Genomic DNA, 16,638 nt, shown 5'->3' on the forward strand with positions numbered 1-16,638 from the left:
TGATCAACGTTTTTTTTAATATACTTTTTTCATGATTCCGAGTATTTGATTAATTTCTGAAATATCTGATTTTGTAGAACAACGTGACGTGAACGTGGCCCAATTTTTACGTAAAAAAATGCAATTGATAAAAAATCTGAAGTTTATGCAGTCCTTGGGAACTTTGTAAAATCCGTACGTTTTGTGAAGTAATTTTACAAACGTATGCAACATAAAAAAAATTGATTTGAGTTAATTTACAAAAATTTGGGAGCTAATTTTCCTTCGAAATATTTGTAAAATTTTGTAAAAGTTTGTTAGGTTACGGATTTTGTAAGATTACCAAAGCCTGCGTGAATCGCCTCAATATATTTCTGAGTATAAATAAACATAAACATAAATACAAATCCACCTGAGTTTGTGGAAATATGTAAAATATTGAGCAATTCACTCCTGGTTTGAAATCCCGTAAATTCTGTAAATTTGCAAAATTTAAAGAACTTGAAAAAACTTATCCTTAGAGGTATCGTCGATCTGAAATTTTGAATTAGCACAAAAATTTATAAAAAATATCAAATCTGGCGTTAATATTTGACGATAATCCTGAAAATTTCTCAAAAAATTAATTTGCAAATGTTTCAAAAGAAAATTCGCTTATAAATTAGTTAAAACATTTGGGCAATTCACGCAGTCAATTTCATAGTAGGTAATTGTGTAAAATAAAAACAGCCAGGAAACAATTTTGCTTTTACGAAATTGTTTAACAATAATTGAGGCAATTCACGCCCTCCTTCGTAACTACGTAAACAGCGTAAAATCCGTAAACTTACAAACGTTTACAAACTTTTACAAAAATTGTCAAGGAAAATCAGTTTACAAACTTTTGTAAACTTACGCAGCTCACAGGCGTCTTTTAATTTTGTAAAGTATTTTGTAAACTCAATTTGCGGAAGAAAAAAATTTGTTCGATACAGAAATTTGGCATAGAGGTTGCTAATGGCTCCTAATGAAAGAATATGAAGTGAAATTGGAAAATTTTTCATCTGGAGGTACCCGAAGGGGTGACCCATACCGATTTTTCAAAATCATCCAATCGAGCTGAAATTTGGTATAGAGGCTGCTAAAGGCTCCTAATGGAAGAATATGAAGTGGAATTGGTAAAAAATCACATCCGGGACCCGTTGGGGTGACCCATACCGATTTCTAAGAAGTTATATATTCAGCTAAGATTTAGTGTGATTTAGGATTAGAATTTAGGAGGGTTGAATTTCGAAATTTTTATAGGAACAGCCTTCACTGTTCGTGGTATTTATTATATCAATAAATGCAGCTCCACAAATTTCTTCCATTAATTTCCGTTTTCTGGAAATGATCGGCATTTTGTTTCAATTATCAGATAAATTTTTACGAAAATAATTGCGAAAGTGAATTCACGGGAAGCTGTTTGTAAACGTTTGTAAGTTTACGGATTTTACGCTGTTTACGTAGTTACCAAAGGTGCGTGAATACCCTCAATGTCGATATTGAAAATTTCGAGTTTTTCTTACCAAATAAATTTCTCGGTAGGCAGGTTGCATTACAATCGTAACCAACGTATTAAACTTTTCACTGGCATTAAACAAATTTTAGGATATATTCACACAGTCCTTGATAACATTGTAAAATTCGCAAACTTATAAACTTTTGCACAATTTTGCAAACATTTCAAAGGAAAAATTTGTGGAAATTTACTCATCCTCCTTAGATCAAGGGAGTCTTTTTATATTGTAAACGTTTGTAAAATTATTTAACAAAATTGCCAGTGACTGCGTGAATTACTATTCATAATTTTTCGCCAGCCACATTTTTTATTTGCAAATACATGAATAAAATACATTTATACCCCAAAATTACTGTACTTTAAATAATTTTTAATTATATTACACTGATGCCAACAATATTTAATTGTGTATATAAACTTTGTTTGCAACCTGATTTTCCACGGTCGGTTACATTACAAACATCCGAGGGAATTTAGTCTTAATATTCCGTAGTTTTTAGTTTTCATGAACTTGTTCCATGAAAAAGTGCTATGCTTAGACGTCGTTCAAGAAATTTGCTCAATTGGCAAATGTGAGAATTTATTACAGATTTGTAGGGTGATTGTGTAGATTTTTTTGCAAGTAGTAAATACTAAATAATACCTAAATAATTAGCATAAATACCTAATAAATGTGGGATTTCCCTCTGGAAATCCATGCTCGGAGCTAAAAATTTCGTATTTTGCACAGCAGAACAATTTCAATGAGAAATATTAATATTCAGTACCACCCAATACGCATGCATGCATATTTATTATTTATTAACCCCCCGAAATGGAAACCTGCTGATCTCCGGTCTGCCCAGAGAATTAAATTTATTGTTACTTTGCCAAGAAACGCAGCGTGAAGAATTCGAATTTTTGACCACATGGCAAAAGTCAAGTCAATAATGAGGCAATCGCTTCGTTGGAGTCACCTCACCATTGTTTTCATCATCTTGTACATACGCAAAGCTTGTTTAGATGATGAAGATGATCTTGCTCATCTTCATTCCATACATAACTTGCATAGGCGTACCTAAAAAATGCAATGCAGTGCAGCCTTATTTAGCCCGAGTCAGGTTGTTATTAATAATTGAGATGGGTACTGCAACTTTTTTAAAAATTTTGCTACAGATTTTGCTCATCTTCTTGCCTGATTCCCAATTTTGCAGTTCCCGAAATTTTATTTTTTGCAATTCCTAATTTTGAATGTTTTATATTGTGCAAAATTTTCAAATCGATTGAATAAGTTTTACGAGCATAATTGATACAAATAGACAAACAGACAGACAGACAACCGGGACTAATACAGAAATCCTGACTTGGACTAAAAATGTGAAGCTTGGGACATATTTGGCTCATTGTTATTTGAGCATAAAAAATTGTAATTTTCGGAAACTTTAGTTAAAAAAGTGATTTATTTAGCCTAAATTTTGTAGGGAAATATACAATCTAATTATACGTACGCAATTGTAAGTTAAAAAATATATATTTTTTGGCGTGTTCATCTTACCAAATTAAACAAATTTGTAGTTTCTACTGAAATTTTATATCAATAAAAATTGATTCTTAATTGTGCGTGCCGTACATGTGTCCAAGATTTCAGGTCGATTGGATAAGTTTTTCGGGCGTAATCGATAGACAGACCGACCGACAGACAACCATGACTGGCGCATAAGCCTTGTATCGAGCTAAAAAGAGAAAGATAACACTCTTAGATTTGAGATAGCCGTACATGCAAAATATCTGTATGAGTAAAAATATAGGTGCAATATTCACATCTTAAAAAACTGTGGGTGGATTTCAATGTACAAGATTTTTCAATTCACTCAAACATTTGTGGCCCAATAAAAAACCGTTGATTTCCGGAAATTTTTGAGATTTCGAATTAAAAGTATGCAACAAATGTATGTATCTCAAACTTACAAAGATCGGTATTTTGATCGGCATTTTTCCCATAATTTCCCAATTCCTGCGGATCTTTGTGAATCATGTAAATTTCAAATTTTCGAATTTTAAGATTATGAACCAAAATCAGAGCACAAATGTATCGTAAATTTCACAGATGTCGATTTATTTTATATCATGACCTTACAAAATTTAAAACAAATTGCAATTTCAAAACATTACCACGACCCTGCTTAATCATTTTTGTTCAGTAAAAATCGCTACAAAATGAAGTCAAAATCTTAATTTAATTTAATTTACAATCCTCGTATCAGATTTTCCAGGAGTCGACGTGCTATTTGAGTGTCATTTGCATTCGGGAAGGTCAGATGCAACGTTCCCACCGAATTTCCTCCCCACCTGTTCGGAAATGTGGCAGCCACCAAATGGTTTGAATCATGGCACGGAATTGTCGTCCACACCAGCTTGTTGACCGCATCGTGTAAAAAGAACTCCATCACGGGAAGGGTGCCATCCTCCAGGGTCGAAAAAAGTTGGGCTGTCCGGGTGAAGCCGTTAACGTTCAGGTAGAGATTTCTGGGGACGGCTTTTGTCAGATAAGATCCCAAAGCGCTAGAAACAATCCAATATGCAGAAGATACTCGTATCACTTGGGAAATAGGGTTCGGTAAGTAGGCTGGCGGCAATGGTAAGCAGGTTGAGGACGACGTTGATAAGGGAGCCAGTGGTGAGATGGTCGGGGAGCCTGATATTATTGAGGAGAGCGCTGATATGATGGAGCAGGGCGTTGATAAGGTGGTTGAGGGCGCTGATAAGGTGGAGCAGGGCGTTGATAAGGTGGTTGAGGGAGGCAGTGGTAAAATCGTGGAGGGCGTGGGTAAGACGGTTGGGGGCTCTGCTTCATTGTTATTGGACATTGGTGCAGGATTCTAAAAAATACAATTGAGTTCATTTAATTTTAATTGATCATATTTTACTGCTATGTTCACACTGTGTATGTATACACCCTTAGAAATCTGGTATTACAATAGTACCAAGCGGTATTCATATACCAAAGTGGTATAGATAAGTAATCCGATCTAGCAACTGTGTTACTATATCCGTATCAAATACCAGACCTGGCCAAATTACTTAAAAGTCAAATTACAAATTACAATTACAATCACAACATTGCCTCAATTACAATTACAAATTACAATTACTCAAGACAACTCAATTACTAATTACAAATTACAATTACTTCTCTAAAAAAATTTCGCTTCAATTACAATTACTAATTACTAATTGCATAATTGAATTACATCACAAATTACAATTACATTTGAGATTTTTAAATGAAAATTTATTATTTAATATTCAAATAATTTCAATACTTGTTCACTTTTAACAATGTAAATGCCTTTGCATCAAAATTTCCACCTAGAAAAAATAATTTACGGGGCAAATTTGGCAAGTAAAAGCATTTATCAGTATGTATATTGTCCAAAGTGAACAAGTATTGAAATTATTTGAATATTAAATGATGAATTATCATTTTAAAAATCTCAATCTCAATTAGTAATTATCTTAAACTTCAATTGCATAATTTGTAGCATTTACTTATTTTCATGCATGAGGTTCAATGTGATATACACCCTACCATTAATTCTAATGTAATAAAAAAAATCGCGACTGCGAAATAATGTTTATTTTAATTCAGAAAATGAAAGCCATGCAGTGAAATTTTCGCATGTGAAAGACAGTCGATTTAACAAAAACAGGGATTTTTGGTTGGTTTTAATCACAATAGATGGTGATTTAGTAATTGTAATTGAAGAAGTAATTGAATTACAATTACACCATGTGAAAATGTGCAATTACAAATTACCAATTACATTTAGTTCAATTACAAATTACAAATACAATTACATTTCTCGAATGAAGTAATTGAAATTACAAATTACAATTACTAATTTGTAATTTGTAATTTGTAATTGTAATTGTAATTGTCAATTACTAATTTGGTCAGGTCTGTCAAATACTACAGTCTCGTATGTATTATTTCAATTCCAAGCGGTAGCAACTTTATTACCGAGAAATCAATACCTGTTTGATTATCAGATTTCTAAGTGTATCAATATCGTCGTAGAATTTTGTATGCCAGGGTATATTATGCAAAAAGGTTATCCATCACTAGGGTTTTACATTGTCAACTTGTCATGACATTTTGACATGTCATAAATGTCATAAATGTCAGACATTTATTTTTATTGACAATTATGACATTTATGAAAATTTGTCAAATTCGAAATTGTCAACTTTTCTGGCAACTTGTCATTGACAATTATGACATTTTCATTTTTTTATCTCATTTTCCACACATAAAAGATCATCGTAGGCGGTATATTTTGCTTCTCAGTTACACATGTTTCCTCTCATCTAATTTTTTTATTGCGGACGACATTGGAAATATTATATTTACGACTTTTGCTCTTAAAATTACAACTTATTCCGTTTGTTTCTGATCATTAGCTTTATTTGGAGAATTCATTTGGAAGCGTTAGCCGATTCCAGACATGTTGCTTCCAATTATATTGACCCGAAGTCTGTCTTTTCCGGTAACATAAAATATTTTTCGTTAAACATGAGACCAATATGAAGCTTGGACCACTGGTAGTCTACAGAGTTTAGACTCATTCACTCGAATCCCAATACATAATTTATCCAGCAGGATATACAGGAAGTTGCAGCCAGCTCGGTGCATATTTTCTAAAAGTTTCCAGTTACGACCAACGTGGTAAAGTTAACTGTACTGCAATACTTACAACGTTTAAATATTCACAGTTGTAGACCGGGGACGGAATCTTACCTGGCAATCAAACTAAGAGAACTATAGATAAAATTAAAGCAGGTGGAACAGAGGAAATTCCTAACTTTATAGTTCTTGAATGAAACTGTGAACGGCCGTAATTAAACTTGACGTTATACTTATTGTTAGATATATATAAATACAAATGGTTGGCGATAAAACAAGAACGTTTGTTGACTCGTTGAATTCAAATGAGAGAAAGCAGAGTTTTAATAGCAGCTACCAAGATTACCAGGTCACGGGGCATATTGAGATTGACAATTATGACAAATGTCATAAATGTCCGTCGTATTTGTCATAAATGTCATACATTTTGAAGCTGTGACATTTATGACAAAAAATTGACAAATTGACATGTCATGACATTTATGACATGACATTTATTCCGTTGACACTGACAATGTAAAACCCTATCCATCACCCATTAATTACCGTCCCAAATATGTATAAAATATTATCAATTATAGTATTTCTTCGATTATTTAAGATTCGATTGGTAAGTAGGTTTCTTCGATTTTATGAAACTCAACATTGTTTTTTTCAGCATTGTAAATATTTTAAATTTGGTACTTTACAAATCTGCATCTTAAGTTAATAATATGGACTTATGTACTTTCCCCCTAATTCACTTACCTCCTGATTTATTTCCAATTTCGCAAAGGAAGTCTGTAACCCCGTTACGGTGGGTGTGGTCCCGGATTCATCGTTAACCATGCATTCTGGTGGTGATGGTGGTGGGTATAACGCCATATTAATTAGTACCACGTGACAGCAGAGGAAAGGTGTGACACTGAGGTAACGCTCGACTTTAGTGAAGGTAAATATGCAAATGCACCTCTTTTTGGGGAGTGAACACGCATACTTATTTGGGGGAGGAAAGGGTTGAGTTTTTGTATAAAATATGAACAAAAAATTAGTGAAAGGGTTGTTGTTACTGGACTAAAAATAGTTCAAAAGGGTTGCATTTTTCTAAGGATAAAAGTTTTAGCTATTTTTTAATAAGTGGGACCTTTGCTGAACACTTGCCCTACATATATATGCTGTTAGAAATCAGGTATACTCACGCATTGATTTCTCGGTATTAAAGTTGCTACCGCTTCGTATGAAAATTATACCGTCAAAATATGCTACGGAAATAGTAAATGGAAATGGAAAATCCGCGTAAATTTCATAAAAATCTCTACAAACCATTTCAATTTTTTGTCACGATTTTTATTACAAATTACTTTTCAAAAATTCTGTCCTCGATTTTAATCTCGTAGTATAAATTTTTCCTGTGATTAATCATTATCAGATTCTTAATTTAATTTACATTTTAATTATTAATAATTACACATCTTCTTCTTCTGCTCCTTTCACTTCCATCCCTTCATAAAATTGGGTCCATTTTACAATCTCATTCTAATTAATTACAAACAATCCTCTCCATTTTTCAATTGATTATTTTCAAGGAATTTATTTATCGTCATCAAATTAATAATGGAACAATACTTTTCCCTTATTTACAAATCGCTACAAAATATTTAAATTATTTCCCACTTTTCAAAAATGCTTCTCAAAATTATACATACTCTCGACAATAAAATTGCATGAAAAATGAATTACAAATCAAGGATTATGTTCTCCAGGAGTCGATTAGCTCTTTGTGTGTCATCATTATTTGCAAAGGTGAGATGCAACGTGCCCGCCCAGTGACTTCTTTTGTTCCAAAATATCGCCGAAACTAAATTTGGTGAATCCACGTGCGGAATTCTAGTCCATCTTGGTTTATGAATCTGGTCTTTTAAAATAAATTTCATCGCGGAAAATGAACCGTCATCCATTGTTGAATACAGGTCAGGTGTGCTTTATGTTCGGAGCTGTTTATGTGTAGGTTTAAGTGTTTGGCTTCGATACTTGTGAGAAAGCCTAAGGAAGCAATGTAATACGCGGAGACAACTTGTAAGTCGAGAATGGGGGCTGCAAATGTTGAAACAGTATTCTAAAAAGAATATAGACCAATCCAATCGAATTAATATTTTATGTTATGTGCTGCACTTTACTATGTCGTCGTTTAATTTTAAGTACATGCCTTCTAGTCATTATTTTAATCGAACTAACAATGGAACTTTTTCCAAGCTACACCGGGATTGTGTAACGTGTTATATAAAAAAATCAAGCTAAAAAATTAGGAATCACATGGCTTACAATGGAACCTTTTTTCAAGCTACACGAGATAAGCTTAGTGACTTATGCTAAAAAATCAAGCTAACATTAGAAATGACGTGGTACTTATCTTTCCGTTGAATGGGCACTTGGAGGTCAAATATTTGAGGGCAAAGTTCACAGTAGCGGCCTGCTTTTTTCTCAAGCGGGCGAGCGGTGGAGTGAGAATTTTCTCCTTCGAGGTCACTCCGCTCCCTTCACTCTCGCACGCTTGCACTTCATTAAATCATTAAATGCGTATTATTTTTGACAAAATTTCACAATCTCGTAAATTGGTGCAAACATTCATATAATTTTATATTTGCTTTTCAAAATCCTACTATCCACCGATCCGTAATAAAAAAGTGACGATGGGTTCAATAAATTATAAGTGCGAAAAATTAATTAACATATTAATTAATTAGAAATCATAATCCTTAAAGTTGACTTATTTTTATTGTCAAACTTTGTTGTATATTTTTGGAATTGCATATTGATTGCATACTATTTACGAACGAAAGTATCTCGAGAGTGAAGGGAGCGGAGTGACCTCGAAGGAGAAAATTCTCACTCCACCGCTCGCCCGCTTGAGAAAAAAGCAGGCCGCTACTGTGAACTTTGCCCTCAAATATTTGACCTCCAAGTGCCCATTCAACGGAAAGATAAGTAGAGGGTGTTCCGGAAGTAATGTAACTTTGGTAAAATTCATATATCCAAGGGTATCAATTTGCCCCAACTTCTAAATTGGGTGGATATTGTAGTCCACACGTCTATCTAGTAGAATCCGAAAACCAGAAGTCGATATCTCGATCCGTTCCAAAATGAGGTCAAATACCACCGAGCAACTCGCAACCATCGTCTGCCACTACTTCGAAAAAGTGGTTACGCGCTCCAAGAAATTGAGCTGTGTTCACTTTAAAAAAGAACAAATTCCAAAAGTGGCAATTTGTTGTGTTCTACTAATATGAGGTGCAAAAAACCACTAATCGCAAAAAAATATCTGGTCGGCCCATTCGTGTGGCAGCCCCGAAAGTAATGAACTTCGTGTAAACAGAAATTTGTTATGCCGGAGCGAAATTCGCTCAAGTACTTGAAGTTGTCACCGAACACCATACATTATTTGAAAGCTTAGAAGTTAGACATCAAATCCTAGAAGGCTCTATAAGCTTATAAATATAGTAAAGAGTAAAATAAAAGTAGCAAGCAGGAGGGCAGAAAAAATCCTTGACCTGAAGTAATCAAAATTAATCAAAATTGATCGTCCTGTACAAGACGATTTACTGCTCAGATTATCAAAATGCTTTTATTTGCACATAGTACAACTCTCCCACCTTCAAGAAAACCATTTATGCAAAACTGGAAAATAAATCTAAGCCAAAGTATCCCGTTCAGCCTTAAAACGGATCAAATGCAATTAACATGGGAGAGGTGAACAACGTTCCAAAATTTGCCAAATACAAGACCTATTGAACAATTTTAGTTTTTATCCAAGAAAAAATATTGTAATCGAAAAACTTCAGTCAAAAATTTGAATTTATTTCACCCCATGTGGCCAAAAATCCCAAAAAAGGTAACCAAAAACAGTGGCGAAGCACTAATGGGGAGCGCCCGACAAAAGCTTCCCCAAATTGGGCGGAAGGAGATGTATGGACCATTCGAAGCAAAAAGTAATTAGCTTTAACCTTTGTCTCTTTCTGACCAAAATTTCGCCTAAACAAATTCATTGGTTCAGTTTATATATGCATTTGACCAAAGTTGCATTACTTCCGGAACACCCTCTACCACGTCATTTCAAATTTTTAGCTTGATTTTTTAGCATAAAACACTAAGCTTATCTCGTGTAGCTTGAAAAAAGGTTCCATTGTTAGTAGGTTGAGAATTGGGGAATGAAAATTGTGGAGTGAAACTTGTGGGGTAAGAATTATTGGGTGAAAAAATGCACACTATCAGTAGAGGAAAAGGAGAGAAAATTTATTTAAAAATTGAACTTTGCCGCCAATATTTTTCTTCAAATGGGCCATTCAACGGAATGATAAGCGCCATGTCACCCCTATTTTTTGGCTGAAGTTTTTGATATAACTCGCCGAATAATCCCGGTGTAGCTTGAAAAAATGTTCCGTTGTAAGCGAAATATTTACGATTAGGAATTATCTTACAAAACCGCATATTTCGTTTGTATGTGAAAAATTGTAAGGACTTTCTTCATAATTTCACGTACCTCGTTTATTTCCATTTTCACAAAGGGGGTCTGCAACCCCGTTCCGGTTGGTGTGGACCCGGGTTCCTGTTTAACCATGCATCCTGCTCGTGGTGGGTATGACGCCATGCTAATTAATACCACGTGACAGCAGATCAGCAAAATGGAAAGATGGGAAGGCTCGACTTTACTGAAGTTAAATTTGTACAGGTACACCTTCTGGGGACGGGTTATTAATTTGCTGTGTACATGTATACATACTGGAGGGAAGAAAGGGTTGAGTTTTCGTATGAAATATGTACACAATTGAGTGAAAGAGTTTTATTATTGTTGGACTAAAAATAGTTGAAAAGGTTTACTACATTTTTCTACATACCAGTTAAATAGGTTTAAATATTGTTTATAAACAGCATTATATCTCTTGTTGAAAACCACCTGCAAAAAAGGTTTTTAAACACCAAAAATCCGGAAAAGTGCACGAAAATGCATGAAAATCAAAATATTGTAAAAATGCAATTTTTCTAAATATCTGATTAATTAAGAAGCCGTTATGGGATTTTATGGTATTTTCCTATAACTCGTAGTTTTTTATTTAAAAAGATTTTTCAGTTTTAACGAAAAAAATTAATGAACATTTTAAACCCTGGTGGAATTATACATAACTCAAAGTTTAGATAAGTGAAGTATGAAAATGTGTGCATATTATTCATTAAGAGGAATTTTAACGAATTCAAATTTTTTGACCACATGGTATTAAAAGCTAGGTAAGTCTTTTTCAGTTACCATTGTTTTCATAATGTTTTTATACAATGTATGCACATATTTTTCAAGATGATGAACCTGCTCATCTTCATTCCATGCGTCACTTACGCACACCACGCCTAAAAAAAGTGAGATAGATGAGATAACGCTGTCAGATTGAGCTGTGCATGCAAAATATCAATCTTCATAAAAAATATGAATGAAAAAAATATGAATATACATACATCTTAAAAAAACTTGGGGTCAGTTTACAAATTTCGTCATAATTTATCGAGTCAATCGGATGTTTGCAACCCAGTAAAATCGCTAAATTTCTACAAAGTAGTGAAAGCTATGAAGGAAAATCAAGCTAAAAATCTATAGTAAATTTCGGCTATTTCGAAAATATGCAATAGTAATAATCTTGCCCATATGTTCAGCAAAAATAAGTTCCCTAACCCAGTAAAATTTCCGCAATTCTAATTTTCCAAAATTTACTAATTTAACAAATGAAGTGCGAATTACTTAAAAATTATGGAAATAAAATCTATCCATTTTTAGATTGTATTTTTGCCAAAATTTTACCAAAAACTTGCACCCGTATGTACATGCATGCATATGTATAGACAAGTAAAAAAGTAAATACACATAAAATCAGTGTGAATTTCATGAAAAAATAATAAATTTTCAATTACACCATTTCATTTTTTTATCACGATTTTTATTACTTCTCAAAAATTCTCTCCTCTTCCATTTTCATCTTGTACGTACGTAGTATAAATATTTCCCGTCATTAATCATCATCAGATTCTTAACTTAATTTACATTTTAATTAATTACACTTCTTCATCTGCTTCTCCTCCTTTCAATTCCATCCCCTCGTAAAATAGGGTCCATTTTTTTCATATCTCAATTTAATTAATTAATTACAAACAATCCTCGCCATTTTCCAATTGATTCTTTCTTTACGAGGAATTTATTTATTTATCATCATCAAAAAATAATGGTGACGACATTTCATTTTTCTTAATTACAAATCGCTACAAAATTCCTACCCGCAAATTTTTTAGATTTGACTTTTTTCAATATTTTTAAAACAGGCGAGGCATTCATATGTTCATTTTTCATTTCATTTAATTTGTAAATATGCGTGCGGCCGTGTATTTATGTATGTAAATATTTTTTTAATTATGATTAATTACTTAATTATAATTAAACCTAATTTTAATTAATTATTTAGTTGTCGTCTCGTCTTCTATACAACAAGAATAATTATGACTTATTTTTTCTTTGTAATTAATTAACTAATTGCGTATTTTTTAAATTAATTTACAAAAAATTTACTAATTATTTACGTACACTTTCATTAAGCGGAAAAGCTTTATGTTTTATTTGTAGAAATTTATTTGTGTTTTCAAAAAACTCAAGTTTTTTTCCGCCATTATTATCAGAATGATATCCAATTAAGCCACAACATTGTCATCATTCAAACTTGTTCAAATTATTAATAATTTGAATATTTTTCGAAAAAGTTGGGCACATTTTTTATCAGTGGAAATTACTTTTATTTATGATCAGTCGACTTTTTTTGTAAAAAAAACAACGGAAATTCAGACGAGAAAGGGACCCTCAGATCTGTTTTTAGCTTAAACTAGCTCACTCGGATTTTTGCAAACTATGTAAATTTTAGGGATTTGTAATGTTGAATTTTGCAGATTTTTGTGCAAAAAAAAAATTGGTACGAATTTTTTGTCTTGAAAAATTACCATTTTTTACTGTGTTAAAAAGATTCTAAATTTTTGCAAACTTTTATGCAAAAAATTGGTACGATTCAAAGTTTACTAATTTTTTTACTATTAGTATAAAGATTTTTTGCAAACTATTCCCAAAAAATTGGTTCGAATTTTGTTTACCAATTTTGTATTTTACAAATATCCGCGTAAATTCCTTTCCACAAAAAAATTAATTTTAATTAAGATTTTAATCACGATATAAATAATTCTATTATTAAAAATAGATATCATCATATCATTCATTCACAATTAAAAAGATATTTCTTCTTCCTCTTATTACAAGCTCGTCTTAATTTACGTTCGATATTATCCATTCTGTTTTTTTAATATGAGAAAAAAAACTTAATTAATTAGAGGAATTTAAATCAAATGGCTTTTCTTTGAAGCAATTCACGAAGTCCTTGGTAATTTTGTAAAATGTGTAAACTTACAAAATTTTACAAATATTTAGAAGGAAAATTAGTTCACAAATTTTTGCAAGTTTACTCAGATCTTTGTATTTTGTAAAAATTTGCTAAATTATTTTACAAACTTTATAAAGTTACCAAGTACTCCGCGTGAATTATCTCTTTATCGCAAAAACTACACAACATGGCAAACTGTTCTTTTGTTAATTAGGATGACGTAAAAATTATAAGCTTTACAAAAAAAGGTGTGAAGAGAGAGAAATTATTAATTAAAATCTGATAAATACCGATAGGAAATGTCCTCTATCATAATAATTTGGCATCACGAGATATGCGAAGATAAGCCTTCTTCTTACCTTATCAATTAATTAATTTAATTTTTATTACAATACATAATTTCCTCGACACAACCCAAATTCAAATTTCGTTACATACACAATTTCTTCATCCCGAAAATTTTTACGATCACAATTTTTTTTCAATTATTCAGATATAAAAAAAACTCGTAGAAATATGAAATGCCACAAAAATTTTGGGTATAATTATGCACATTTTTTCGCACGTCAAATTTTTGCAACAACAATTTTCACACACAAAAAAATCAAATTATTTCCAATTTTTTTCAAAATTTCGTCTCATAAATTTCCGAACACTCGACTCCACAAAAAAAACAGTTTTATAGAAGAAGGAATGAATTTAACGTTTCAAACAACAAGTAACAATTATGTATGCTTAATAATAATAACAATTAATAATTAACTAATTACAATAATAATTAATAATGTAACGATTTCTCCTCCTCATTTTCTGGCTAAAATTATATAAAAATGATGCTTTTTTTCGATGCTGAGGGTGTCGCCGAGAAATCAGAGTATGCAGCACGAGTTGTTACAGGAGCAGCAGTACGACTGCTTGTTCTTCGTGGGGCGACAGTTCATTTCGCGAACGACTTCGGCAAAAACGTCGTTGACGTTTGTCCTCTGTTTTGCCGAGGTTTCGATGAAGGAACAGCCCCAAAGTTGCGCCAGTGCGGCCCCCTCGTGCTTCGAGACTTCGCGCTGATGCTCCAAATCAACCTGGAAATAGAAAAGAGATGAAGTAATTAGTAAATAATTTGAGAAATTTGAGGTGAGGAAATTTAGAAATTTATGATTCAGAAATTTAAAATCCTGACTATGGGAAATGCAGTGACTGATAAAGATTATGCAAAATTTATTGGGCTCTGAAGGTGAGAAATGACAAGCTTCCAGTTTACATGGAGATTTCAGAAATTTAGGACATTTCTGATTCAGAAACCTTTTGGTAAGCAATTGGAAATTTTGGAAATTTCAGTACCCCAAAACTCATGGGAAATGTCATGACTAAAGAGTACGCAAAGTTTATTAGGCTCCGAAAAAGAGAAATGATGAGTCTTCTCGCTCCGGTATAAATTAGCATTTCAGAAATTTAGGAAATTTCTAACTCAGAAACTTATTCGTGAGCAATTGGAGATTTCTGAAAAAAAATCAGACGCCAAAAACCAGACCGTGAGAAATGCCATATTTGCATAACAAAAGAACCCCGCAAAATTTATGGGGTACCGATAGTCTCGCCCCGGTTTAAAGCTTAATTGTAATTAATTACTCATTTAAAATTTGTATATTTTGCTATCTCGTCCTATTCAAATTTATTGTTTCGCAGATAAGTAACCCGGCTTATCTTGAGTCTGGCTATGTACGATTTTTCATAATATTTCTCTATGTATGATCTATTCCATTTCTTTCTGAAACAAGATTTATGTCCACTTTTCATGCAATCTCGAAAAACAGGATGCCACGTATTGTTTCATAATCTAGTTTTTAGACAGGAATTTGTGCTTCGTCGTGCCGGGATGATTTACATTCCACGTTTTTAAACGCGTATTTATTTATTTGTAAATATTTGTAGGCATATTTATTTGCCAGCTGGTACGTATAACCATACCATGTACATAGTTTATTACGCAAAGGTAACAATTTTCGAAAAAAATCTTGTAATGAAAATTATTGGGTTGTCTAATGATTAGTTAAACGGAACAATTTTAAGTACAAAGAAATCATGAAATGTACCGCGGAACGATTTTTAGTCAGATTTGGAAAAGGTTGGAAAAGTTTGAAAAATTTGGAAGATCTCAACACCAAATTTGGATTTTTTTTAAATTTCTGTAATAATTTTTAATAAAAGATGATTCGTCAATTTCTACTACTTTATGTAGTTCAAAATTTTGGACAATTTACACGCGAAATTTTATTTTTTACATTTTTCATAAATAAGTTTTCGAAAAAGATGTATCCAAGCTCAGTTGAAATAAAATATAACTGATCTTGAATTCGCTACCCTTTAAAATTTAAAAATTTAAAATTCGAACAATTTGAAATTTGAATTTGGAAAATTTTAACACCAAATTTAATTTTCTATTTTTTTAAATTATATTTTACTTCAAAACAGATACTTCGTTCCTCATATGTTCGTTTATGCTGAGCAACAAAATTCAGACTCGCTCGTGGTTCGCATAAAAATCCGTTAATTTCGCATATCCTTTTTTCTTTTCGGCTTTTTCTGAAAGAATTGTAGGAACCAAAACAGCAGGAAAAAAAACTGCGAAAAAATCGTGGCTGTGCCCCTGACTTTGTAAAGTCGTGACGAAGCCTGATGTTTCATATTGTTTACTGCTTTTTGCCACCAATAATTTCCCCGTGATCAACATGACGAGATTGGATGAGCGATACATAAAGTAGAAGAGAATCCGTGTAATAACCAGCTACACACAGAACGAGGCCTGCTATAAATTGCAGATTCGCTAAACTGTGTATAATTATGGGAAAGAATTTCTATAAAAACAAACCATTTTCAGACGAAAACGTCACAATTTTATGGTAGTAATTCACGAAAAATATTTGTGATGGGGTAAAGGGCGGAGTAAATTTTGAAAAAAAGTTATGTTTTTTTTTTACTTTGTAAAAATTGTAGGTTGAGTAAAAAAAATATGAAATTTGATTTTA

General features: G+C 32.4%; 2 protein-coding genes and 1 long non-coding RNA gene across 3 annotated transcripts in view; all 3 read right to left on the reverse strand.

The window, feature by feature from the left end:
- Positions 1-3,635: 3,635 nt before the first annotated feature.
- On the reverse strand, positions 3,636-7,132 carry LOC118438510 (protein PRRC2C-like). Its single transcript, XM_035858953.1, has 2 exons — positions 6,930-7,132; positions 3,636-4,377 (listed from the first exon to the last, which is right to left on the reverse strand). Exons 1-2 carry the CDS (start codon positions 7,044-7,046, stop codon positions 3,745-3,747), a joined length of 750 nt encoding a protein of 249 aa, XP_035714846.1. The 5' UTR covers positions 7,047-7,132; the 3' UTR covers positions 3,636-3,744.
- A 4,985-nt stretch (positions 7,133-12,117) lies between these two features.
- On the reverse strand, positions 12,118-14,100 carry LOC118438530. Its single transcript, XR_004836883.1, has 2 exons — positions 13,744-14,100; positions 12,118-13,611 (listed from the first exon to the last, which is right to left on the reverse strand). It is a non-coding gene; the product is annotated as an uncharacterized LOC118438530 (long non-coding RNA).
- A 99-nt stretch (positions 14,101-14,199) lies between these two features.
- The window catches only part of LOC110858739 (ras-related protein Rap-2a), a 63,547-nt gene continuing 61,108 nt past the window's right edge, over positions 14,200-16,638 (reverse strand). Inside the window, exon 4 of the mRNA XM_022107599.2 lies at positions 14,200-14,694. Within this exon, the coding sequence (XP_021963291.1) occupies positions 14,485-14,694 (210 nt within the window). The 3' untranslated portion in view covers positions 14,200-14,484. The remainder of the gene's footprint in view (positions 14,695-16,638) is intronic.

Source organism: Folsomia candida, unplaced genomic scaffold (assembly GCF_002217175.1).
Source record: "Folsomia candida strain VU population unplaced genomic scaffold, ASM221717v1 Fcan01_Sc022, whole genome shotgun sequence".
In the NCBI taxonomy this organism is placed as follows: Eukaryota; Metazoa; Arthropoda; class Collembola; order Entomobryomorpha; family Isotomidae; genus Folsomia; species Folsomia candida.

Excerpts from the sequence above, each read along its gene's own strand:
- LOC118438510 (XM_035858953.1), bottom strand. The coding sequence starts at position 7,046 with ATGGCGTTATACCCACCACCATCACCACCAGAATGCATGGTTAACGAT. Across the intron at positions 4,378-6,929 it reads AATTGGAAATAAATCAGGAG|AATCCTGCACCAATGTCCAA; the intron begins GTAAGTGAATTA and ends TGTATTTTTTAG.